Here is a 27,936-nt window from a genome sequence, read left to right as displayed (position 1 = left end):
ACCCATGAGACAATAATAAAAACCCTGACACATAGGAAAAGCTCATGCCACAAAGGGGCACAACGAATCCAGACAATAAGGATTCAAAAGGTAAAACTTTAGGCAAGGAAGATAGATTACCTGTAAATGCAAGGAAGCTTGTCGATCCTCCAATTTCGTCCTGGCTGCAAAGGAACTATTCAGAATATATTTCAATTAACAATAATAACATACACTGATTCTGAATATCATTTGTAAGCAATCATGAAGTAGGATGTGTCTGACTAAGGACACAAAACAAGTTTAAAAAAGTATGATAGAAAACATACATCGAAAGCTTTGGTAGCTTTAGCTGAAAACCCCCAGCTGTTGCCTAGGCCAAAGGCCTGATCCATGAGTTAAAAACCACCATAATCAGACTATGAACATAAGACACAAAAGAACCAAAATTGAACCCATGAGACAATAATAAAAACCCTGACACATAGGAAAAGCTCATGCCACAAAGGGGCACAACGAATCCAGACAATAAGGATTCAAAAGGTAAAAATTTAGGCAAGGAAGATAGATTACCTGTAAATGCAAGGAAGCTTGTCGATCCTCCAATTTCGTCCTGGCTGCAAAGGAACTATTCAGAATATATTTCAATTAACAATAATAACATACACTGATTCTGAATATCATTTGTAAGCAATCATGAAGTAGGATGTGTCTGACTAAGGACACAAAACAAGTTTAAAAAAGTATGATAGAAAACATACATCGAAAGCTTTAGTAGCTTTAGCTGAAAACCCCCAGCTGTTGCCTAGGCCAAAGGCCTGATCCATGAGTTAAAAACCACCATAATCAGACTATGAACATAAGACACAAAAGAACCAAAATTGAACCCATGAGACAATAATAAAAACCCTGACACATAGGAAAAGCTCATGCCACAAAGGGGCACAACGAATCCAGACAATAAGGATTCGAAAGGTAAAAATTTAGGCAAGGAAGATAGATTACCTGTAAATGCAAGGAAGCTTGTCGATCCTCCAATTTCGTCCTGGCTGCAAAGGAACTATTCAGAATATATTTCAATTAACAATAATAACATACATAAGGCACAAGGTTAAAAGCAAGGATTTCTTTTACTTAGGTTAAAGGGTGCTTCGATGAAACCTTAAAAAAACCCGGCATAACTTATCCATGGATATAAATTATGTTAGAAGGAGCGGAAATTGAGAGGGTCTTGGCCATATTATAGGAAAATTAACCTTTCTCGCGCTCTGTTTGATCACCTGAAAAGATCTCAGTGACCGAAACTAATCAGCATATGAGGGAAATGCGTTGGCGCATGGCGGGTATTCCATGTGGCTTGGAGCACGCATTATTGGCACACATATGTAACAACAAATATACACCAATGTGAACCACGGTACAATGACCAAGCAATATATTAAAATGTTAATGTAAAATATATATGGGTGCAACCTTAGAACTACTGTAAGGCCTTAAACATAAGATTCTGGATATGATATATATGTAGAAGCCTGAGTCCATATGCCATAGGTATATTGGGAAGATTAACATTACTATTAATGTATAGTATAAAAACGCTGGAAGGCCAGTCTTGCTCGTTCTACAACAAATATTTAAATTTCCATAATAAGCTGCGGGAAAAAACAGTAAACTTACAAGAGCGTTGGTCACAAAACAAGATTTACAAAAATGTCTATATCTACTTATCGCAATGGCGTTTGTCTCTAAGGACTTTAGAAACTTCAGCCTTTTTCATTTCAGACATCAGACATTTCAAACAGTGTATCAACATAAGAGCTTCTGTGTAACATCAGAAAGTGATAAAACTTCAAGTCGAAGTCATAAAAGGGGTGAGTGTAATTCCTATAAGCCTCAAAGCCATAATTACTTTTGAAATGGCACTGCTGTAGATTTCAATGTCGGTGGATATTTTGATTAAGATTTTTCAAATGTTTCAATGGGATTGAAGATTGGTAGACTTTGTTTCATAAAAACTAGCATCGATCACTCTGAGTTCTTAACCGCAGATCCATTAAGCAATAGAGGCCAGGTGGAAACCCTGAGTGGTTATGACCTAGTACGACGCCACTATATGGATCGGGGCTGCAAAAAGCAATCCATATTCTTACCATCAGCTATACAGGAAAGAAATGTTGAAAAAGATTAAAGAAAAACAGATGAGATGACGAAAAAGATTCAGGAAAGAATAGAAAATAATATTATATTTTGGAGAAATTAATTAGAAATGAACGGAATACCTTCAAATCTGAGGGTTGTGCCATCCTTCTATTGAAGCGTTTGAGGAGAGATTTGCGTCTTGTCGAGATGTCCCAATCCCAACCATTTGGATAAAATAGATTGCTGTAGTCCAACACCAACTGCTTCAAGGGAATTGGGTCGGTAAGTTGTTGGAAGCGCTCGTCATCATCCGCTATATAATAATAGCAGGTATCATGTGTACAGTGGATGGTGCGGGCGCAGTCCACCACCACAGTGCAACGCCGCGGCCAATAAAAAATTAGAAGGCTGAGGTTTTCACAGCCCCAGTCATTCTCCACGAAATCTTGAAAGGAGATAAATACGTGCAGCCTTTCCTCCTGTTGAGAAATGCTCCACCCCATCTCCTTTTTCCACCGGATTTCCAGGGGTATCCGACTTATAAAGTACACCCAGCGGTCCAAGTGAAGCAAAACGAGTTCTTTTACAAGGTTTGGGGCTTTTAAAAAACCGTCAATGTCAGGATCTTCATGACATTGGGACAACCATCTCTTGCGTTTCTGCTCCTCCATTGGCATTGCCATTGATTTTCTGTTCTGTGGTATATCACGTTTAAAGCAAAGTAGTCAGCTCTGGATCTAAGCATCAGAAGAAAAGAATCATAACAACTTTATTATCATTTTAAATTCAGGACACATAGTTATGACTCAATGACAATCCCAGTCCATGAGTTTTGCAGGAAGAATCAGGCTTCTCCAAAATATTTGTTAGAAAGCAGTCAGCACAGTCATTCATATCAAAGAGTAGTACAAAAAATGTTTCAAGTGGATATTAAGCGAATTCAACTGATACAAGAGTTCGAAACATTGAGTTGCCAATGGCATGACAAACTTCTGCCGTTAAACAATAAGGAGCTTTCTTTCTTTTCATTCCAGTAGAAAGTAAATGCCCAAAGGAAGAGTAACTACAGGTATAAGAGTAGCATGAAGATGGTAATCTGAAGCATCAAAACATTTGTCAGAGTTGTTTATTTTCAGCCCAACAGAAACTAAAATGCCCAGAGGAAGAGTTCTTATGTACAAATAATAATAAATACAGATATAACAATTCTATGAAGTTGGTATTCCAAGCTTCTAGCAAATATGAACTTGTAGACCAGAGAAACTGACACCCTACAGGGGATAAAATGTGTCAATCTGTCCGGACAATGACATCTGAACTATCCAGCAGGAAGTTGCTGTGTACATGGAAATCTCACAAACTGTATGTAACGTCACCAACATCTTCGAGATATTTTTCATACGTCAGTCCTGTTAAGGATGGACACAGTTCGAGCAGTAAACTGTCCTTTAGGATGCATTTGTATTGAACATTTCCCTCTGTTTGGATTGTGCAATTCAATTGCAAATTGCGTCGATATGTAGTTAGCTGTTTGCATGTAGAACAGTTAAGTTGGTCCATGATAACTGTTCCAAACGTATCGGCGGGTAGAGAGAAATTGTTACAGATTATAACAAAGGGTTATGCGTGTATGTCTGCTATAGTCAGCATACCTTTAACCTGGTCCATGTTTCAGTAGAAGACTAGCATTAGATATTGTAATAAAAATGCTAAAAGGATGTTAAATGAACGTGCGTGATTTAGGGGAAGAGGAAATAAAGATTTATAATATATATTTTGTGGAGTATGAGAGGACCTTTGTTGTTGAGGCAAGTAGTTTTCTCAGGTCTCCAAGTACTCTGTCTGAAGTAACGGGTGTAATGAATGTAGACTTGCATGTCCGTAATGAGCCACGTTCTTTGCCTCGGGCAACATTTCGAAACAGGACCATTGGTGCTTCTTGTTTCGAAATTTGTTGTTGGATGCAGTTGAAAATTGGCTTAAATGTATTAAAAAGATAGACCTGGGTTGCAAAATGTACTAGTGTTAAATGTAATTGGTTTTAAGTGAACGGTTACTTAAAATGTATAGATGATTTAAATGTTAAAAAGAATAAATGGTTGAATTCGTATATACCGTGGCTTTGTCTTTTTCAGCTGGGCCGTCCTTGATAGTTAGGACATATTGACCAGCTGTTTCTTTCGCTGTTGTTACAAGACCGGCAACTGTGCCGATCGCAAACTCAGCTGTTGTGCGGGTGAGCTGGTTAATAGTTGTCGTGGGAACAAATCTGTATTCCATACAGATAGGTGGAATTGGTTCCAATATGCTCTTCCCATGCAAAACAAGTATACACGGACAGTCTCCATGGTCGTAGATTGTCTTAGCAGAAACTTTGAAATCTGTAACACAGATTCCCTGGCCAACTAGAAGCTTCTCTTCAGTAGCAGCAATGAGGCTGTGTGGCACATTTAGCGTAATTGTCATATGCCCTTTGCTATCCACCATGTCAGCACGTAACAATTCAATTCCGTGGGCTTTGTCGACCAGTGTTTTGTATATCACTAGAACCTGGCCGTGAAAAGTTGTTCCCATTTTCAGCCCTTTTAACTCCTGTATTGTGATTGTTCTACAAAGTTGATGCTTGGCTGCTATATCAGAAGTAGTTTCCTGTTTCTGCCTGTAGAACAATATTAAAGAATCTGAATTAACATTATATTTGTACTACAAAACTTGATGTACTTTCCTGTTTTTGCTTGTAGAACAATATTGAAGAATCTGAATTAACATTGTGTTTGTACTACAAAACTTGTAAGAATAGATTTGAAGGTTTTTTAGTTACTTTTTAGCAGTTTCTGAGACGTCACAAGTCTCAGAGAGGGAGCATGTCTCTGGAGCAGGTATTTCTTCGTGATGTCTTTTCATATTAATTATCTGTTTACCAATCTCTGATCTGAAAAGCAGCAAGGCTCTGGAGGAGTTACTTCTTCGTTCTGTGTTTTCTTATTAGTTATCTGTACAACACGAGTACAAGCTATGAGGTCTACAAGCAAAACTTGTTCCACGTAATAATAAATATGTATTCTATTAGGTCTACAAGCAAAATGTGTTCCATGTAATAATAAATCTGTGCATAATGTTATTCTATGTGTTGTTACATACCTAGATCAGTTAACGCAGAGTGTTGCAAGGGAGCTACAAGAAATAGACTTTCAGTATGGCCATTGGAGATTGATATTGCTCGGGCAACACAGCGTTTGTTTGAACAGGGAAATATGAAGTTTCGTTGAATAAGAAGTTTAGCAAATTGTAGAGAAACTTGTGTATCAATGCTACTTTGATTTTGCTACAGGCTAAAATTGATTTGTTCCAAGGGTCACTAGAGCTGTAATAGCGCATAGAATATGCTGTGATCAGACCAATAAGCCCATGTTACATTTATCTCACACTGTTTCATAGGCAAAGTTGTCCAGATATGGTCTATTACTGTGTTTCGGTGCGGAGATAGTTTGCTTGTTATTTCATGTAAGTTTTCCATTTCCATAAATTGTACAAAGAGTTTGCTACGAGCTGTTTCTTGTTGTATGTCAATGTTCAAATCACCAATAACTAAAAAAACACAGTCAGTATATGTAGTTTGCGACTTTGCTTCCTGAATTATTTGCATTATTGTGGATACTTGTTCAAATGGTGCTGCATAAATGTTCATTAAACAAATTGGTCGTTGGAAGTACATGTCAATTAGGGTAAGCTCTGTTTTGTTTTTGCAAAATGTCTTTCTTGCTCTAATAGGTATTTTTTTGTTTATGCAAGTAAGAATTCCATGTGTACAATGTGCAGCTGCAAAATTGAATGATTAGAATTCTTTGACTACTGGTGGAGTGTACAAATGAGTTTCTTGAAAACATAGAATCATGTTGTCCATTAAGTCACTGTGATGAATCACGTCACTAAGATGTGCACGTAGACTACGTGTGTTCAGGCTTGCAATCGATAAAACATCCTTGTTAACAGATTTGTTCTTTGCGAATTCTAGTTTCCATGCACCAGTTGTTTCTAGCCGTGCCATCTCATTGATTATTTTGTTTTTTACATGGAAGTTTTGTTGTGTCAATTTGTTAATCAAGTATAGTGAGTCAATAGTTCGAACACGTGATAATGCAGTGTAGACTAGACCATGTTTTGTCACACCAGTTGGGTCAAATGCAAGCTGATCCAATGTCAACCCTTGTGTCCGGTGTATTGTTCGGGCACAGGCTAATTGGATGGGAAATTGTTTTCGAATTGTAATTTGTAATTTGTTCCGAGACATTGCTAGCGATTTTGCTATTCGAAAGATTGGTGTCCAATTTGGCATTATATTTATGTCGTATAGTTGTTTGAAGTTGCTTCTTTGTTGTTTCCCAATTTCTGGATCTGAAAATTCTATCCAGAAAATGTCAGGCCTGTTGTTATTAGATGAATAGCATTTGAAAATGCCTTCGGCACCATTTACTAATCCATCGTTTGTATTGTAATTTCCTGCATATAGTTCAACTAGCATGTTCTGTTTAACTGTAATTGTTGATGGCAGTGAGATTGTTTTATCAAAAGCAAAATAACTCGACCCAGGAAGCTTGTAGTTGTCAATTGCAATGAGCATTATTTGTTCCCCCTTCGTTAGGGAAAGCATTTTGACATTGTGAATATGGACATCTTTATTGCGATAGAAAATGTGTGGGAAAACTGGGCTTGAAGGTGGGACCCTATAGCAGTTGTTGTTTACATAAGCGATATCTTCATCTGTTTGCATGTTTAATCTCATCCTATTTAGTACATCAATGAACAATGGGTCTTTTTGGCGCATGGCTGTGTGCAGTTGATAACATTTTATTTTCTCTGGCCAAAAGGCATATGGAATTGTGTTTTTGTTGATTTTTGGGTTTTCAAAGATCAGGGAGTCTCTGACTGGGTTTGCCTGGTAAAGATCGCCGGAGAATATCGTGTCAACGTTGCCAAAGCATGAAGTTGGTGTGTGTAAGATTTGTCGCAGGCGCTTATCAATTTGATATAGTGTTGTTGCACCAACGAGCGATGCCTCATCTATGAGGAGGACACACAATTGTTGGAAATGCTTTGATAATGTGTCCAATTTTTCACTGTTTAGTGAGAGGCAATCTGCTTTGTTAAAGGGCAAATAGAATGCAGAATGCAATGTGACACCACCAGCATTGAAGGCAGCTTTGCCCGTGTATGCAGCGATTATTCCTATTAGTTGTGATGGGTTATAAGGCAATGCCACATTGTGTATGCGTACTAAGGATTGGAAGATTGCCTTGGCTGTGTGTGTCTTGCCTCTTCCTGCACCTCCTGTTAATAATAGGTGGATTAGCTCATCTGGTCTGTACAATTTCCTTGTTATAACATCAGTAACTATACTTGCTTGTTCGGGGTTTAATTGTCGCATTAATTCATAGTACTCTACGTCTTCAAGTATACGTGGTTGTTTCACGATTTCATATGGCCTTGTAGATGGTAAAGCGAACTTTTTGCTATCTTGCAAATGTCCCAAGTCATCTTGGAAGTCGTAGTTTTCATATTTGTCATCTATCGATTTGTTAAATGTTATAGTTTCTGTTTCATTTGATTTCAAACTATCTATGTCAAATATTTCTCCAGTTTCTGTTTCTACTGTGTGCATTGCGTCATCTATGTCACCCCATGTAGTTGTTGTAGCAAATTTGAACTTTTGTTCATTTTGCTTGACTATTTCTTCGGCCGCAACATATGCAGCTTGCCAACTTGTGTAACGTTGCTTAATTGCAGTTTCACTTCCTCGATAAGGATAGTATAACATCAATTGCTCTCTACAGTGATTTTCAATGTCCTTGTATTTGTTGTATCTAACAGATCGAATGACACATGGCTTACTTGATTTTCTGCGTTCTTGTCCTTTCTTTGTATAGCTAGATGCAAATTCTGCTAAGCAGACATGTTCAATAGCAGTAGGTCGGAGAGCATAGTAGTCAGTAATTGATGGGCACATTATGTCTTCTGAGTCATCTGCTTCCTTCTGCAGATCTTTTTGTTTTTTAAGAACAAATGCACGATCATCGACAGGAGATGTGTTAATAAATACACATTTCCGTGAACTAGAGTTTAGTGGGAGCGATAACACAATATGCACTGCTTGTTGTGCAGACATTTGTTGCAAGTTGACCAAAGCTTTCCCCAAAGATCTAATGGTATCTAGGATATCGGATTTTGTTTTCACATGATTGTCGCGTATGTTTTTAAATGTTCTTGTCAGTGTTTTATCTTCTTTGGTCATATAAGAACTGCAATACATTGCAGCTGCATATGAATCAAGTACAAATTGCGAATCAGTGTTTGCAATCCAAATTCCTGGAATATGTTTAGCGAAGTTGTTTGTCCAGGTGTCAACTGGGTTCCTTTGCAATAAGAGTGTTGTTCGCTTTAGTGTACATTGGATAGCATGTATGTATTCATTGTGTACTAGTCCAAGGTTGGCTAAAAAGCTATCAAATGTATCATTTTCACTGTATCTTGTGTTGTTTATTGCTTCAAAGATTAGCTTTGCATGTGCTTTTGTTTTATCACTATCGAATTCAAGAGGCTCAAGTATTTTCGTTACTTTCATTGGTGGTACTGGGAAATTAAATCTGCAATTAGAATTTGCACGCTTCCTACAACTTTTTGTGTGACAATGGTGTTGTAGAACTCTAAGTTCACTTGCAAGTAATAGTGAATTAGTTGACAAGTAATTGTCAACGAATTCTTCGACTTCAATATTTGTATTTTGACCATAGATTGGTGCAGATTTTATCCATAGTAAGCCATGTTCATGTTCACTGCCCCGGTTTTGGAATTCAGTTACATAGAAGTGGTCAGTGAGCTGTCCATAATACTTGTGATCATGAGATATCAATTGATGTAATGCATCCCTCCTAGATCTATAGTAACGTACACAAGTAACAGGGTCGTTTCTTATTAATGAGCTAGGTTCATTTTCATCAAGTTCACCTGTGTTTGGTCTTCTAGTGTTTTGTTTTATGTGTCTCAATGCATGCATCAAAGGATCCCAAAGATGCTCCGCACTGCTAAACGAAACAAAGAAAGTGGGTGGCCCTAGTTGTTGTATCATTGCATAGAGTTTGTTCCGTATTTGCTGGTGGTAGTCAGGTGAGGTACGAATTGTTTTTAGGTCCATGTACCCAATGTCAGAATTTAAAATACGATCTAGGTTTGGTTTTGACTTAACGTCTTTTGCAACTAGTTTTCTACCTTTCAACTGCCCCTTTCTAATTCTAATCCACATTGTATTCAACACCTGATTTATGATAATGCGAATTGCTTTATAGAACAGGTTTGCAGTATGATAAGCAAAATCATGGCTTTTATGCAGCACTTCCCATTGGCAAATCTTTTGATATGTAAAGTTTTTGGAGATGTCGGCTGGGCGTTTCTTGCCATAGAAAAGCGATGGGAAACTCATTTCTTCTGAGTACTTATCTTTGAAGATTCCTAATGGCATGTATCCAGCAGCAGGTGCAATGTTAATTTGTTTATTTACAAGGTCATGGACGGTGTGTGCATCAATGAATCCATGGACCAATGTTTTTGTCGTTGGTTCATCGTTGTCCTGGTTATCGTGTTCACTATCTTCAGTGTCACTTGAACTTTCATAAGCTTCTTGGTTCTGTAGGAATGTCTCTTTCCAATTTTCATTTATGGTAGCGTTCTCGAGCTTGTAAAGCATCCTTTTGCATAATTCTTTTAGTGCTTTCATCACTTTGTGAACTCGAACTCGACCAAATGCATAAGCACTTTTGAATCTTAAACTCTTTTTGAGAACAACGGCAACTGTGTCAGTGTCTTTTATAGTTCGAGGCAATGCAGATTGGATTCTGGAAATGTTAGTAGGGACATTGATGACTCCTCCAGTTAAGCCCAGTTGCGACTTCTTATGTCGATGGCCCATTTCTTTTATTTGCAAGAAGGGCAATCTTAATGCGACTAGTCTTTCCTCTAGTTCAGTGAGGTCTCTCAGTGTTCTAGTGCCATTGTTTCTTCTTATGTGTTCAGGGACTGCATATTTAGCAATTGTGTCATGTTCAATTTCTTTTTTGCAATGTTTACAAATGTAGCAATCTTCAACACGAGATTTAACATTCTCAAAACTAGTTGATAGTTTCCTAATCTTATTTTGTTTTGCTTGACATTCTTGTTTCAGAAAGCAGATGTCTCTTTTGAAAAAAGTTGTTTCACATGATGAACAATTGAAAATAGGTGTGTCACTTACTTGCCTTTGATATACTTGATCAAATTATGATAATTATGGTAATTTGTTCATTGATCTTGATTGAATCGAGAGGTTGGATTCTCCTGGTTTCTCTGATTGTGCTGAACGATCCTTTGATGTTGTTGCAAATCGATTGTAGTCCATGTTTTCTATGACTATTTCTTGTTTCCTTGTTGCTGTGTTGAACACAAGTCTTATTTTCTCTGTTTTCGATTTTGTCCGGATAATGCCTTTAAGCAAATGCAAAGATAAGCTTTTTGTCTCTTTGCCTAATGAACAAGGGATTACAATTCCGGTTTGTGCGTTGTTTCTAATCTGTTTTTCCAAGTTTCTAAGTGATCGAATTCTCAGTGTCTCAGATTTTACTTGGTTCGTTGATCGTGCTGATAGATCCGTTGATCTTCCTGAACATGGGCTGTAGTCCATGTTTTCTATGACTATTTCTTGTTTCATTATTGTTGTGTTGAAGGCAAGTCTTATTTTCTGTGTTTTCAATTTTCCCCGAATGATGCCTTTAAGCAAACGCAAAGATAGACTTTTTGATTGTTTGTCTGATCGACAATTGGTTAAAGATAGACTTTTTGATTGTTTGTCTGATCGAGAAGGAGTTACAACTTCTATTCGTCTGTTGGTTCTAATATGTTCTTTCAAGTTTCTAAGTGATCGGAACGTCCGTGTGTGACTAACATCTTTTGTGTGCAGCGTGTCCCAAATATCTTCTGTGTTGTTTAGAATTACTTGTTGTTCCATTGTACTTCTGTTATATTGAATGCCTATGTTTTGCCTTTCCGGATTTTCCTGAGCAATCCCTTAAGCACGTGCTTGTTTAAGTGACAAGGGTTCTTTGAGGTATCGGCTTGTTGTTGGGAGGCACAACCAATTGTAGGGTGCCTATGAACCAAAGGCTCGAAGTGCCCATTCAAAGGATCTTCGTCATGGAACAGTATGTCACAAGTATTTGTTGTAATACTTGAATTGAAGTGCAAATACAGTCTCATCTTTGTTTTGGACCAAACCCTAATTGGAATTTTCAACCAGTTTGACAGCCAATGGATGCAAAAAATATCTCCCCATACACCTCTAGATGCTGGGGGTATATTGTTTGAGGCAGATTTAGCCATTTTGTCTAAATAGATTTCACGGTTTCTAATGTTATGCATTTCTTTCAGTGAGGCTTCATGCAGTTCATGTTCATAAGACCAAATTGCCTCATTATCTTGTTTTTTGAGACAGTTTCTAAAATACTCTATTGTTCCTTTCCTTAGCTCCACTGATGTGTATCGGAAATCTAGCAAAAGTTCTAAACTATCGAATAAACAGTCTCCAATTAGATATGAGAAATTGTCCACACGAAATAAGTCATGCTTTTGCAATACCAATTGCAACTTGTGTTTATCAGACATAGGTGTGTCACAAACATCTTCTATGTTGTATAGAACTACTTGTTCTTCCATTGTACTTCTGTTGTATTGAATGCCTACGTTTTGCCTTTCCTGATTCTTGTGAGAAATGTCCTTAAGCACATGCTTGTTTAAGTGACAAGGTGCGTGTAATTTAGCTTTGATTGATTGACATTTTGTCTCAGGCTGTGGTTCGATATTGTTCTTTGAGGTATCGGCTTGTTGTTGGAAGGTAGAACGAATTGTAGGCTGCTTATGAACCAAAGGCTCGAAGTGCCCATTCAAAGGGTCGTCGTCATGGAACAGTATGTCACAAGTATTCGTTGTAATACTTGAATTGAAGTGCAAATACACTCGCATCTTTGTTTTGGACCAAAGCCTAATTGGAATTTTCAACCAGTTTGACAGCCAATGGACGCAGAAAATATCTCCCCACAGACCTCTGGATGCTAGGGGTATATTGTTTGAGGCAGATTTAGCCATTTTGTCTAAATAGACTTCACGGTTGCTAATGTTATGCATTTCTTTAAGTGAAGCTTCATGCAGTTCATGTTCATAAGACAAAATTGCCTCACTATCTTGTTTTTTGAGACAGGCTCTAAAATATTCTATTGTTCCTTTCCTTAGCTCCACTGATGTGTATCGGAAATCTAACAAAAGTTCTAAACTATCGAATAGGCAGTCTCCAATTAGATATGAGAAATTGTCCACACGGAATAAGTGATGCTTTTGCAATACTAATTGCAACTTGTGTTTATCAGACATAGAAGACATGATGACGACTAAGTGTTCGATACAATACTATGTTTACTGATGCAATGCAGTTACAACCAGAGAATCATAATAACAAGTTGAACAATGAAAATGATTATAGAACACGAAGTGATTGTGCGCACCTTTGAAACCGCAAATGTCTGCTAAGCTACAGAGACTCCTTATGTCCGGTAGCATCCACTGCGCAGCTCTGACACTGAAGTTCGAAATATGACTGCCAAGATAAAGAACAACGTAAACCCCTCTGGAAGCACAACTGACAATAATGTCTTTAAATTACAACCCAAGACATTGAGATTTTTTAGCAAAGAACTGGGAGGTGGCTATGATGAAAGTGGCAATCAGGAATATGATAACACACTGCTTGAAGAACTGCCAATAAATGAAACTTTGACTGTTTTGTCCACAGCAGCAAGAAATTTTTTAGGAAACAAACATACATGCGCCACACCAGCTTATTTCTTGGGGCTTTTTCATTTCATCAGGGCTTTTTCATTTCATCACAGAAAGCTGAAATAGAGACATTCTAATATATGTGCTGACTCAGAGAAGGCATCCCTGGTGACTAAATGCGGAAGAAAGCACCAAATAGCTTCCGGAAGCAGCAAATACGTAGACTGATTTTATTTCAAACTCAAATTGTATACTAAAATTATATTCATTAAGTGGAAAAATTTGAAAAGCGTTTTACAAGTGGCTCCAACCAGAACTGGGATCAGCATCCTCAGCCTTAGAGTTGCACAAACCTCTAAGCACTCTTACTCTTTATCTTCCACTGTTTGGGAGATAGAAGGAAGGAAACTGGGATGACCTGGGAAATGTGGTATTACAGTGATTACTGTCACCAAAAACTAAAAAGAGACTTAAACAAGAATGCTAAGTTTTATTCATATGCTATAATTTTCAAGGCTATTTGAGCTCCTAATATTTTTGCACACAGTATGAGCACTCGGCTATGCTCTGAGACTCTGAGATTTGCAGATTTAAATATAAAACAAATTTAGCTGAGTTCTGTAAATCTTAGACACAAACCATAAAAATTATACACAAAGGATCCTTAAATCAGAAGTCAAACCACAACAGTTATGACACTAGAATATGACATAACACACACCACAGCAGTTAATTTTCTCAGGATTCTCCTGTAAGCAACTATAACTTCCATAAAAAGCTTTAGCAAGGAAAGTTAAACAAGTATAACAGGGTGCACGCAGAAATTCATGTATTTCAATGAAGGAACTGATGTCATAAAATTGCAGCAACTCGAAACATGCAATATGATCCTCTCAAAGTGATCTGAGAAAGTAGGAGCAATAGTCCTCTTATGGCTGTCAACTCGTCACAACAATATAGATGTCATGATACAATTGAAGCCCTCTCCTGGACTTCTTGAAAACACATCTAGTGAAAAAGAAAACTATAAAAAAGATATTTAGCATTCAGCAGTCATTCTACAGCACAAGAATTCAAGAGCTATATTTTGTTAAATATAAAAAGATTATTTATTTTTCTATCCGTGTAAATATATGAGTAACTTTTTGATATGTTTGAAAAAATTATAAAGAAGTTAAGAACCTTAGCTTCACCTTTCCCTTACAATAAAATCAACATTATTCAAATTACACAGCAATTGTTTTCTCATAGATTGTAACACATTTAACAAAAGACACAGCAGACTCCCGAACTGAGGTGAACTTCTGGTAAACTTCTTTGAGCCCCATAGCATTCTGATCTGTGATTTTTTTATCTGAGGGTGATGAGAGTTCAACCTAATTGGACTAATGACTAAATATGAAAAAAGTATTTTTTCATAGATTATAATACAGTTAACGAAAAACATAGAAAGCTTTCAAACTGAGTGTGGGCTCGACCAGATAGTAATATCCTGTTACTTTTATGAATTCTTAGTCTTCGTCTCTAGTGGGCTGTTCTGTACGGGTGTGGCAGGTGCTCAAACAGACACTCCCAAAGGTAGCCATGAAGATAGGACATCCACTTGGATCCTACTCCTACAGCTTGGTGTTCACCAGCCTATAAAGTATATGATTATTTGCCTGTATCCTGATTTGTTAGTTGACAGGTCACTATCGAATCTATGTTGAGTTGATGGGTTGGTTGATAAGTTTTTATCGGATATCAATTCTATACTGTAATGGATCGGACAATACTGTCACATGTAATTTGAAGACCCAAAATGATGGCGTAGATACTGGCACGTTCTTAAATATTTTTTATACCTCCTCTAATTTTTTTTATCATCATTATTAGATCTGCGGAAATAGATTAACAACCTAATACCTAGAATCTACATACATTCGGCAGAATCGAAAGTCTCCCCTCACATACCATAAAGATGGAAAATCTTGTACTTTTTAGGTATTGGAATAACACAAATTGTTTTCTTTTGTTAACTTGGAGGAAACAAGAACATATTAGCTTCTAGTGGCATGGGAGCAAAGGAGGATGTAGATCTGTGTGTCCAGAAGCCCTAAGTGAAGGTATGTCAAAACAAGAATAAGTCACCAAATTCTCTGTGTAAAGAATGCATCTGTTCTGTGTTAATGGGGATGAGCGAGCCACTAAAAGAGGCCTAAATCTGTATTGAATGTGAATAGATCGAACTTCCAGAGCTGAGGTAGTTCGAATTCTTTTAACCATAATAGTAAAACTCTTGTATTATAAGAACTCTTGTAAAACTCTTGTATTTTGTATTATAAGATTGATCACAGTAGCTTTACAGTAAAGAGTGCTAATATAAATATACAATACAAAATTGTTGGTAAATTAGGAACTAGAAGTACAAGAAACAAAAGACTGATTACAGTAGCTTTACAGTAAAGAGTATTGATATAAATATTTAATACATAATTGTTGGTAAATTAGGAACTATAAGTACAAGAAACGAAACACTCATTAGAATACATTTATAGTAAATAGTACTGATATAAATTCATGTTACAGAATTGTTGATAAAAGAGGAACTATAACTATAAGAAATAAAAGAGTGATCTATAGTGGATCTAAGAAGAAAATAATCCCACATAAAAATGAGGCTAGCTCCAGGTCTATAAACAATAGAATTTCCACTTTCTTTTATGACTAAGAATTAATTTTGAACACATTTTAGAAGGAAAAGAGAAACATTGTACATCAAGTACACACATCCATAATAAATATATCAAAAAAGAAACATTGTACATCAAGCATACGAATTTGTAATAAATATATCAGTGGAATAATAAGTGGTAAGTCATAATTGTTTGAGTACATGGGTATGAGTTGTTAGAAGGGAGAAATTGAGGAAAGTAACATGAATACTGAAAGAAGTAAAAATATGGAATAATAAGTTCAGTAAAGCCTTCGGAAAATTATTAACAAAGCAATATAAAACCAGAGACAGAGCGTGAGAAAAAGGAAGACATATCAGTGCTATTATCATTTTATTGACCTGCACTTGAGACTGACTTACACCTAGGGCTTAGATTGATTGACTAAGAATGGTACAAGGCGAGAGGGCCAAGCAGGACTTCTGAGAGATAGATCTGATTCTGCACCACTGTGGGTGGACCTTGAACCTTGAGGTATGAATCTATCCAAGCTGAGTTAGTTCTTCATGTACTCGACAAGCCTCTAGAGAGAGTGAGACATCATTGAAATGTGCTTGGGACAAATTACAGAAAGCAGATCTTGAGCTGAAAGAAAAAGATCAAAAGGTCCATGAAATGATCGTATCCTAGCAAGCAATTGAGGTTACCAAGGCCAGGGTAGAATCAGAAAAGCAACAACTTATGGCTGTAGCAGATCAGGCATTGTCAACTTGTTCAGAAAAGGAACAAGAACTCTATATTGCACAAAAACAATTAGCATGCATTCGAGTCAGCTGATGCTCATTGTAAGATTTCTGATAAGGAAAATGAGCTCTCATCTTTGCATGCTATGTTAAATGAAATTCATTTGAAGCTACAATCAACAGAGGACAAAGTGGATGCTCTGTCTTTGTTACTTAATGATTTTGAATGTTCTGAAGAACACTGGAGAAGTGAAAGGGAGAGTCTCTCTTCTAAGCTTGAGCTTCTGCATACTGCCCTTGTTGAAAAGGAGAAAGAGGTGGAAATTCTTCAAAATCAGCAAGTTACACAAGTTACCAAGGCCAGGGTAGAATCAGAAAAGCAGCAACTTATGGCTGTAGCAGATCAGGCATTGTCAACTTGTTCAGAAAAGGAACAAGAACTCTATATTGCACAAAAACAATTAGCATGCATTCGAGTCAGCTGATGCTCATTGTAAGATTTCTGATAAGGAAAATGAGCTCTCATCTTTGCATGCTATGTTAAATGAAATTCAGCTGAAGCTACAATCAACAGAGGACAAAGTGGATGCTCTGTCTTTGTTACTTAATGATTTTGAATGTTCTGAAGAACACTGGAGAAGTGAAAGGGAGAGTCTCTCTTCTAAGGTTGAGCTTCTGCATACTGCCCTTGTTGAAAAGGAGAAAGAGGTGGAAATTCTTCAAAATCAGCAAGTTACACAAGTTTCAGAAGCTGTTCCACGGTCTACTTTGAAGGAAGATCAAAATGGAGATATCAAGTCATAACTGGAGAGAATGAAATTGGAGTCTCAAAATCTCAAAGAAAATCTCTTTGAGAAAGATGAAACTATTTTATCTGTAAGAAAAGAAATGGAAGCTGCTCTAGCAAGCTTAAAGGAAGCTGAGATGGAGATGGAAAGAACAATAAATGAAAAAGAGGAACTGAGGAAGGCTGAGAAGCAGGGAAGGCATAAAATTGAATCCCTTATTACTGAGATTAAGCATTTGCAAGATCAGGTAAATCATAGAGAAAAAGAACTTAAACTACTGCAGTTGGAGTCCCTTGCCTAAGTGCTTCATTAATCCGATATAGGGTAGTTCAAAGAACCAAAAAAGCTTTTCAGAAAAAGGAAGAGCAATTTGTGTCAATGCAAGAGCAGATGCACATGAATTTGCAAGAAACCAACAGGCCATAACCAGTAACAGCCAGTTGCACTGATCACATATCTACGAACTGGGTTCGAACCCACATGCCTAAAAGCACCAAATTCATGGCTTGAAGAAATTATGTCCATTATGACTGAAAAAGGTAGTGCTGCATTGGTTTTGCATACTTGCCAAGTAGAGGCACTATTAGGAAAGCTGCAAGCACTACACACAGAGATTGATTCTCTTAATGTAAAACTACATGAATCCAACAGAAACATATTTCAGTTGGAGGAGAATAACATGATCTTAAGAGGAGAAGTTGATATGTCTTGCAGTTTGGGCACCAAATTAGAACACACTGCTTGAAGAACTGCCAATAAATGAAACTTTGAATGTTTTGTCTACTGGTAATCAAAGGGGGGGTTACTCCATCAAATTGTTACAAGTATATTGTTTCTCTTTCTTATCCTGGCATTTAAGACAAAAGAAAATGACTTATTTTGCTAAGCTACTGCATCAGCGGCAGAGAAAAGAGCAGTGGTCCGTTTCCAGAAAGCATCAGAGGTGAGCAGTCAGAAGGATAATTTTATTCAAGATTTGAAAAATGAAAATTTTGAAGCAAGATTGCACATTGATTCTCTGAAGCAGCAGATACTGAAATTCAAGGAAGAAAGAGATGAACTCATGCTAGCACTGGCTTTAGAACAAAGTAATGTGAAAGCTGCTGAGATGACACCAGCAGTTAAAGAGAAGACCTTGCAAAATGTGGAAGATCAAGTTGTGAAATCATGGCAAAAGGTTTTCGAGCTTGAGGCTATTCTTTGTTTGTCTTTAGCAGGTATTGAGAGGGATCTATCTGCTGAAAGACTCAATGCAAATACCCTTTTTAACAGTTTCAAAAGGCAAGTTCAAGAACAGTTTGAAGATGTGCATGTTCTAAAGGAGGACCTCCTTTATAGGATCAGTGATCAAACAAAAGAGATAGAGAGAGCTGGGGCAAATCTAAAAGGTAATCAGGAGAAAGAAAACACATTGGTCATTGCCTTTGTAGATGCAATCCTTGTGGCCAAGAAAATGCAACAAAGAAATGACAACATTATGTGTCAACTTAGAGAGAGTGAGACATCATTGAAATGTGCTTGGGACAAATTACAGAAAGCAGATCTTGAGCTGAAAGAAAAAGATCAAAAGGTCCATGAAATGATCGTATCCTAGCAAGCAATTGAGGTTACCAAGGCCAGGGTGAAATTCTAGATTCGGCCCTAATACAAGAAGGGGATCTTCTGGCAATCTTAAAGGGACTATGTGAATTTAGAGAATGGAAGAAGGCCCTAGATGTATTTGAATGGATAAGAAACCACGAGGATCACAAGCCAAATGCACAAACAATTGCAGTCATGATCAGGATTTTAGGCATAGAGGCTCAATGCTCTAAAGCAACTGACTTGTTTCATAATCTTCCCCTAGAAGGTTATCCGATGAATGCCTATACCTATACCTCTTTAATTTCTACTTATTCCTGGAATCGTATGTACAGAGAAGCGATCTCTCTGTTCAAGAGAATGGAGGAAGGTGGATGTGAACCAAATGTTGTCACCTACAATGTAATGCTTGATGTATACGGCAAGATGGGTAATTCTTGGAACAAAGTTGTATCACTTTTTGAGCAGATGAAAACTCGGGGAATTAAGCCTGATGAATGCACCTACAATACCATTATAGCTGCCTGTGGCAGAGGAGAGCTGTGTGAAGAAGCATCCAATATTTTCAAAGAGATGAAGGCAGAGGGATGTCCCCCGGGTAGAATCACATACAATGCTCTTCTTAATGTCTATGGAAAAGCAGGGTTGCATGGAGAAGCTCTCAAAATTTTGACAGAAATGGAGAGCAGCAAAGAGTGCCAACCTGATACTGTCACCTATAACGAATTGATTTCAGCTTACTGTACTGCTGGATTCTGTAATGAAGCTGCTGCTTTGATGGATACAATGGTAATTAAAGGAGTGAAGCCTGATGTTTTTACATACACAATCCTGATATCTGCATTTGGGAAAGAAGGAAGAGAGGAGAAAGCCTTGGAGTTCTTCACAGGATTTTGTCCTAATCTCTCTACTTACAATGCTCTTTTGAATGCATTAGCTAGGAAAGGGCAGTGGAAGGAAGCATATGCCATTTTAGCAGATATGAAGGATGGGGGTTATAAACCAAATGAAAATGCTTATGCTTCCCTGTTGCATGCTTATGGAAATGGTAATTGTATAGTGCAGTTGAAGGCCCTTGCAGAAGATATATATTTGGAAGTCATTTATCCCAGTTGGATACTCCTGAAAGCACTCGTGCTTGTATTTAGCAAGTGTAATTTCTTACAGGAGACGGAAAATGCCTTTACGGAGTTAAAAAGACGGGGTTTTTCCCCAGACTTGGTGACCTACAATACCATGATTGGCATCTATGGAAAGCATGGGCGCATTGATCAAGCCCTTGACATGTTAAATAGCATGAAACAAAACGGGTGGTGTCAACTTGTTCAGAAAAGGAACAAGAACTCTATATTGCACAAAAACAATTAGCATGCATTCGAGTCAGCTGATGCTCATTGTAAGATTCATCTTTGCATGCTATGTTTAATGAAATTCAGCTGAAGCTACGGCTTTAGAACAAAGTAATGTGAAAGCTGCTGAGATGACACCAGCAGTTAAAGAGAAGACCCTGCAAATCTGATCCTTGAATCGCTTCTTCAGGTAAGGCCGTTGTCGACTCCAGAAATGGCACATTCGGAAGCCAGTAATTAAGTAAATAAAGTTCTAATATGTTACCTACTGGAACATATGGGAATAGGAGGTGACACTTGGAGCCATCTCCTTGCATGGCATAACTATAAAAGGGAGGGTTATAGTAAAAAACCTACACGAGGAAAATGTTTCCTTAAAAAAAACTACAGAGATGAGAGATGCGAACTATAACTTGAACGCCTCGTGCAAAAACTTATGGGATTATATTCGGGTGCTCAGTTGAATACATCTACATGCAGCTAACAAAACAAAATATAATTCATAGATATCCCCAGCATCCAGATTCCAATGGAGCGAAGATTCCACGAACCTTGAGAATGGCAGAGCATTGGAATTAGTTAAGGAAAAACTTGAATCCTATAAACAAAAAGCTCAACAAGCTCAAAACATAGTTAATGGACATCTAGGTACCTATGAGTAGAACACAAAAGAAAAACGTGGTAAGAATAGTAGAACCAAAAACTAAAGGAGTGTATCAGGAATGAGAACCTCCAATATAAAAATATTAAGGGTTCAACGCAATGCAGGTAGAATAAAACCAAAGAAGGGAAATTACCTGTAATAACTCGTCACTCTTGGAGCCGAAGCACGAAATAACAAGCCGTAATGACCAAATCATGTATAAGCTTATTATATAAGAAGAAAATTACGTTACACGTAGCCCCACGCTGCATGTAGAATGTCACCTGGAAGGAATGGAATGTCTACGCGCAACAAATGTTAAGCATAACCCCTGAATCACCCCAACCCACGTCAAATCAGCTAAGCTGATGGTCCAATGAAAATACGTTCCGAATTTCTTATAACGCTAGGTCTTCCTTCTCAACCGCATTTGCCACCCCGCTGTCAGTCCCGTCTCCGCCAAACACAGTTAATGTAGAACTGCTGGTGTCATGACCTGCAACTTCATAGAATACTTCATTCTTTCGCTTCCAAGGTTACTATATATATTCATAGAATTCTCCACGGCCTCATATTGATCCATATGCGCCTCCATAGCCCTAGCAGACCTCGGATCTGCCCTTAGCACTCTATCTCCTTGACAATACTTGTCAAATCACAGACCAAATGCCCTTGACTGTCTTCCTGTAGCAATCTGCTTCCACTGTGCAAGCCTGAGGCTGATTTGGCCTCCCTTTAGGTCACTGTGAGAACACAAAACCCCTCCACAATCTTCCTGAGGAACTCGGTCCTCAACGACAAAGATTTCCAAGGCTAAGTCTGTGTCTTCCAGGGTCTCAGCCGTCTCCGCCAAACACAGTTAATGTAGAACTGCTGGTGTCATGACCTGCAACTTCATAGAATACTTCATTCTTTCGCTTCCAAGGTTACTATATATATTCATAGAATTCTCCACGGCCTCATATTGATCCATATGCGCCTCCATAGCCCTAGCAGACCTCGGATCTGCCCTTAGCACTCTATCTCCTTGACAATACTTGTCAAATCACAGACCAAATGCCCTTGACTGTCTTCCTGTAGCAATCTGCTTCCACTGTGCAAGCCTGAGGCTGATTTGGCCTCCCTTTAGGTCACTGTGAGAACACAAAACCCCTCCACAATCTTCCTGAGGAACTCGTTCCTCAACGGCAAAGATTTCCAAGGCTAAGTCTGTGTCTTCCAGGGTCTCAGCCCTCCATCTTTATCACTGCACAGACTTGGATCACGCACAGACTTAGAGCTGCTCTCGGCCTGGACTGAACATACCTCAGCACTCAATCTCTCTCTTCCAGTATATATACGCTGTCTCTATTCTAATTCTGAGGCATATTTCGGCCTCTTCAAGGGCAGATCTGGTCACAGAAGATCCTCACTCATCCTGAGGCCCTGTGGCCCTCATATTGATCCATACGCTCCGCCTCCGCCACCGCCACCGTACGCCCCTCCGCCTCCGCCACCGCCACGCCCACATCCACACCTAGGGACTGAGAACACAAAACCCCTCCACAATCTTCCTGAGGAACTCGGTCCTCAACGGCAAAGATTTCCAAGGCTAAGTCTGTGTCTTCCAGGGTCTCAGCCCTCCATCTTTATCACTGCACAGACTTGGATCACGCACAGACTTAGAGCTGCTCTCGGCCTGGACTGAACATACCTCAGCACTCAATCTCTCTCTTCCAGTAACATCCACACCCAGGAACTGATCCGTATGCACCTCCTCCACTGCCGCCGACCCCTCCATTTGACCCATTCGCGCCCACAACCAGGAAACCCTAGTGAGGGCTCTCTCTGCAAAATATTTTCCTTGCACCCAGGGGGTTTCCTTGCACGTTTCCTTGCAGTCACGAACCACCAGGTGCATTCCCAGCTATTCCGGATTAGGGTTACAAAAATAACAGAGTGATTGTATATCAGATCTTGATGCTAGTGATTAGTTCTTCACCGGACACCTCCCGCCATGCAAACATTGACCATACGGCCGACACCTGCGAAAGAACAAGCACGTTAGCAGCGAAAGAACAAGCAAGTTAGCAGACAACAAATTGAACACTTAACATTAAACGTTAAGGAATTAATGCCAGCATTAAAACTAAACCGCAGACCGTCAAGGGCACATGATTGTGGTTAAATATCAGTTTAACATATGGTCCGGCCTCTTCCGCCTCGGGAAGAGGCCAAATAAGATGGCCAACAGAAAATCAATTGCAAACTTTAGAACATAAGTGATAATACCACTGAAAAACCCTGCGAAGTAATGCTATCTCGCCGTCGAACGGTTACTATAGTCCCTGCCGGATGCCAGATGGCAGGGACTAATAAAGCAAACATATTATTATAAAGTATAATACAATATCTTTATCAATGGCATGGCTTTGATAGATAAAATGCTCGATGACACCACAAACATATGGTGGGAATTTTCCTTCCCAATTGCGCTATAAGTAAAAATATATGCAATGTAAAATTAATAGCCAAAACGATGCACTATAACATGAAAAAGCTTCATAAATAACCAAGAGTGTGAGAGACATCGCTTTTAAATATTCTCCATCTTTTCCCTTCTGCAACAAACATATAGTGAGATCGAATCTTACCCTATACCTTGTACGATATGCTCAAAGTTATTTATATTGTTTACGCTTATGCCCCTAGAAAATGAAAAATCCTAAAGCTAAAGCAATATTCTCGCAACAAGTGTCTAGCCCGTGCATGCCACATGGGATGACATCACCAACACGTGGATTACAGACTCAACTGTATCGTCCGACATATGGATTATAGACTCAACTGTATCGTGTGACGTGAGATCACAAGGGCTCCCCACAAATTGGACAATTAGTCTGGAAATACCTCTTTTCAAGAGCGGCGACATCAATAATCCCTCCAATTATAGGACCATCATGACAAACCCTTTGTTTGCAAAGCTATTTGGAAGCATGCTAGAAAACAAAATTAGCAAGTGGGCAGAAGAAAGAAATAAGTGTGCTAAAGGGCAAGCAAGTTTTAAACCTAAGCATTCCACAGTTGATCATTGCATAACTTTAAGGCACATCATTGAAAAAGTTTGGGAGAAGAAGGAAGAATTCTTTTGTTACTTTGTTGATTTTAGAAAAGCGTTTGACTCGGTTCCTAGGGATAAACTTTGGCAAAGAATGGAGGAACTTGGGGTTCCTAAACATTTGAGAGCGGCTGTGCATAGGCTGTATGAAGAGGTGAAAGTCAAAATTAGAACTTCAACAGGCATTTCTAAAAGTTTTAGAAGCGATATCGGGGTCAAGCAAGGTTGCCCACTGTCTGCTACCCTTTTTGGTTTATATATCGAAAGCTTGAGGAGTGGTTAAATTCGCAAGGGGGTGATGGTATCTATTTGTGCAAGTTTGTTATAAGGCTTCTTTTGTATGCAGATGACCTTATTCTGATTGCTAAATCGGCTTTTGGTTTGCAAGAGCACTTACTATCCCTTGAGCATTTTTATAGAAGTGTGGGGATGCAAGTCAATATCAGCAAAACGAAAGTAGTTGTCTTCTCTAAGAAAAGAAAACATAACCAACATAAGTTCTACTTTGAAGGAAACATTCTGGAAGAAGTTGTGGATTACAAATACCTCAGAATTGACTTCAAAAAAAATCTAAGTTGGAATGGCTGTAGAAAGAAAAGAACTTTGGGGGGTTGGAAAGAATTTTATGCTTTTCAAAATAGGTGTAGAGAGGCAGAGTTATGGGACTGGAAGACCACTCAAACTCTTTTTGGGCTTCTAGTGATTCCAGTGATTCTATATGTTTGTGAACTGTGGGCTAGCAGTACTTCCGACATGCAGTGGAGACAAATTGAGAAAATTCAGAAGCGTTTGATTACAAACAAATTTAAGTTTAAAAGTGCAGTTCCTTATGATATCTTGTTAAGTGAAACAGGGACTGCTCCTATTGAAGCAATTGCTATGGTGCGAGTCATAAGGTATTTAAAAAAAAATTGAGCAAATGGAAGAGGGTAGATGGCCTAAGGTTGTCCTTAATGATAGATTGTGAAAGAGCAAACAAACTTGGATGCAACAAAATAACAAATGGTTTAGTAAATGGGATATTTGTTTGAACGCGTGCCCCATAAACAATAAAGAGATAAAAGCTTTTGTTATGGAAAAGTTCCAGAAACGTACTTCGGAGAAGGAGCTAGGAAGAAAGAAAAATTACTATATTGAAGTGTTTAATCCCACTCATAATCATCAACCAAAAGCATACATAGAGGCCAATATCACTTGGAGAGCCAAAATTCTTATTGCTCAGTTAAGGATTAACTCTCATCAACTCCATTGTGAAACAGGGCACTGGAAAAGGCCAAAGGAAGTGTGGGAGGAAAGCGTATTCATTTTTTGTTCTTCTGGAAAAGTGGAAACAGAAAAACATTTCATTTTAGAATGTGAGGCCTTCAAAGACAATAGGGAAAGTTATGCAGATACACTGGCAGCTATCTCTTGCGATAATCTATTTAACAAGGGGTTTGTCGAGAAGATGGTAGCATTTATTGTGAAGCTTCACAAAAAAAAGGCCGAATACATCAAGCAGATGAAGAAGCAATCTGTCCCATAGGCTATCTTTAGCCTCGTGGATGTTAAAATAATTTCTTTCTTTCTTTCTTTCTTTCTCAACCTATAAAGACCGTGGAGATGTGTGTTGTGCGACATTTTTTTTTATTTTTGTTGTGTGTCATTTTGTATTGTTGGTGCGAGTCTCCTCGCTATGGCTCATCGTGCCAAATCTGGAGACATTGTTTTCTTTCACTACAATGGCCATGGCATAAATTTTATTAAGATTTTGATCAAATTTATATATATATATTTTAACTTTGCTAAGGCATCTAAAGAAATTGCAATTTGTATTGTTAAAGTTTATGGTTGAGGTTTATGATCTCAGAAGTTGGGACGATCGTAATTTGTATTGTTAAATGTTACGTTCGAGGTTTATTATCTCATAAATTGTTGTGTGGTGACATTCAATTTTTAGTTTATCAATGTAACCATATAGGAAAAAATTAAAAATAGTAAAAAAAACTCAAACAATAAGAAACCAAAATATATATATATATATAATAACAGGAACTTTAAAACATGGCAAAAAATCAACTATAAAAAAAAGCCAAAAAAAACTTTAAAAATTTAAAAAAAACATAAAATTAACTTATAAATATAAAAAATTAGGTTTATATATATATATATATAATAAAATAAGGAAAAATAAACAAAAATAAACTTACTTTAACAAAAAAATTCAAATTAACAAAATAAAAATAAAAGCATTTTCCTTAAATAAAAAACATTTCTTTAAATAAAAATCATTTTTTAATTTTTTTTTTTAAATAGAAAACATTTTTTTTAAATAAAAAAATACATAACTTAAAAATTAAATTGAATTAAAAAAAAACAAACAAAAACAAAACAAAACAATTAAAAATTAAAATTTAAATAAAACAATTAAAAAAATTTAAATAAATAAAAAACATAAAAAAAATAAAAATCCAAATAAAACAATAAATAAGTAAATTAAAAATATAATGAAGAAAAAAAAAAAATTACCCCACTCCTCGAGCAGGGTTGGCCGTGGGTGCGATTGGGGAGGCAGCTGCATGCAGAGTTCCTCCCCGCCTGTGCCTACGACCAACGAAAATCGACCAGCCAGCCCGTGCGGGGAGGTGGGCTGCACGAATTTGCCAGCAATCCCCGGGGCGTGGTTGGCTGCAGGCGCGGGCGAGGAGGTGGTCTGCACACAACCACCTCGCCGCCCACGCCCACGGCCAACCTTGCGTGAGGGTGGCGAATTTTGTTTTTTATAATTCTTTTTTTACTAATTTTTTATTAATTTATTATTTTTTTTCACCTTTTTTAAATATTTTTTTCTATTTTAAATATTTCTTCCTTTTTTTATTTTTTTCATTTTATTTTCAATTTTTCATTTTTTCCTTTCAATTTTTTTTTTTTTTATAATTTTTTTGTTTTTTTTTTTTTAATTTAGCATTTTTTAATATAATTTTTTTCTTTAATTTAAATATTAATTTTTATTTTTTAAATTTTGTTCAAGTTTTTTTTTTAATTATTATTATTATGTAGTTGTGTTTTTTTTTTTAATTTAAAAAAATCGTTATGGATGTATTTTTTTTATTAATATTCTAATTTTTTTTAAATTTTATGCTTTTTTGAAATATTTTCCTTTATTTATTTATTTTTTAATATTTATATTTATTTCTTATTTCTTATTATTTTTTAATATTTTTATTCGTTTCTTATTTCTTATATTTTTGTTTAATTTTTTGTATTTTTACAATTGAATTTTGTTTTATTTTTACATTTTTATGGGTATTTTTTAATAGCTTTTTAATAATTTTTAATTTTTTTAATTTTTTGGTCTCTTTTTTTTTTTAATAAAAAAAATATCAACACTTAATATATTACACATTTTAAAATGTAACTAACTAGACAAAAAAATGAAAGTGTTAAAAATCAATCTTCTAAAAAAGGGGTTGATGGTGCATCAACACTTTTCAAAATAATCACTAACATCGAAAAAAAATGTTTATACTTAATACATCAGAAAATTTAAAGTGCCAAAAATATGATAAAAAAAAAATTATTTTACTATGACATCACCTGTTGCACAGCCTTCCAGACAGGCTTACACTTGCTTAATTTATCTTAGTGGGTCTTGCTATTAACTACCCTACCGAAGAACCTTTACCTATACTCTTACCAACTTACCCACCTGGTTAACATTATCACTTACCTTTTCAGGCCCCAAACAGCCTTGCACTGGCTTCAGAGCTGTTGCACCGCCTTCCAGACAGCATTCACAGACCTGGAATCACACTTACTGAAATATGTTCATTAAAGTGTGGATCCAAAACTTATTTCTGCACATTGATCGTTGTTCAACCAGTGATTTAAGACGATGCTCCGGGAAAGATCGAAATACAAATCGGAAAGGTTTGAGCAGATTTACTTGCAGAAATGAGGTAAAGCCATTTGTTTTTTCAAATTTTATAGTAGAGTTTTGATTGCTGGAAGATTATAGCGCACACAATCTTGAATCTGGGCTTGAATGTGATCGAGAAATGATGCTTCATTGTGTGAGTCTTCCGCTTCAACATAGTCATTACGATGGTTATCATGAACCAGACCAACATCAGCCC

At 37.3% G+C, this 27,936-nt stretch overlaps 3 protein-coding genes across 6 annotated transcripts; 1 reads left to right on the top strand and 2 right to left on the bottom strand.

Annotated features, from left to right (window-relative positions):
* Positions 1–303: 303 nt before the first annotated feature.
* Positions 304–23,011, bottom strand: LOC149169472 (uncharacterized). Of its 4 annotated transcripts, none has more exons than XM_089428707.1 (10): positions 22,866–23,011; positions 20,879–22,748; positions 4,940–5,111; positions 4,234–4,777; positions 3,914–4,120; positions 2,259–2,813; positions 985–1,039; positions 741–797; positions 553–596; positions 304–365 (listed from the first exon to the last, which is right to left on the bottom strand). In XM_089428707.1, the coding sequence occupies exons 3-8, from the start codon at positions 5,020–5,022 to the stop codon at positions 760–762; spliced, it is 1,482 nt and encodes a 493-aa protein (XP_089284833.1). In that variant the 5' UTR covers positions 5,023–5,111; positions 20,879–22,748; positions 22,866–23,011; the 3' UTR covers positions 304–365; positions 553–596; positions 741–759. The 4 variants fall into 4 exon arrangements, with proteins under 4 accessions (XP_089284833.1, XP_089284832.1, XP_089284834.1 ...); XM_089428706.1 differs by lacking the exon at positions 22,866–23,011 and adding an exon at positions 12,696–12,787 and having other exon boundaries at positions 20,879–20,924; XM_089428708.1 differs by lacking the exon at positions 22,866–23,011 and adding an exon at positions 12,696–12,787 and having other exon boundaries at positions 4,940–5,050; positions 20,879–20,898.
* On the bottom strand, positions 5,954–10,078 carry LOC149169474 (uncharacterized). The gene has a single exon (XM_089425211.1). It carries the CDS (start codon positions 10,076–10,078, stop codon positions 5,954–5,956), a length of 4,125 nt encoding a protein of 1,374 aa, XP_089281337.1.
* LOC149169473 (pentatricopeptide repeat-containing protein At2g36980, mitochondrial-like) lies at positions 19,411–20,100 on the top strand. The gene has a single exon (XM_089425210.1). The coding sequence runs from the start codon at positions 19,411–19,413 to the stop codon at positions 20,098–20,100; it is 690 nt and encodes a 229-aa protein (XP_089281336.1).
* Positions 23,012–27,936: the final 4,925 nt, after the last annotated feature.

Source organism: Pinus tabuliformis, chromosome 4_2, assembly GCF_031772625.1.
Source record: "Pinus tabuliformis cultivar Carrire ecotype Pingquan chromosome 4_2, CPIR1, whole genome shotgun sequence".
In the NCBI taxonomy this organism is placed as follows: Eukaryota; Viridiplantae; Streptophyta; class Pinopsida; order Pinales; family Pinaceae; genus Pinus; species Pinus tabuliformis.
This window is presented reverse-complemented; position numbering and strand designations above follow the sequence as displayed.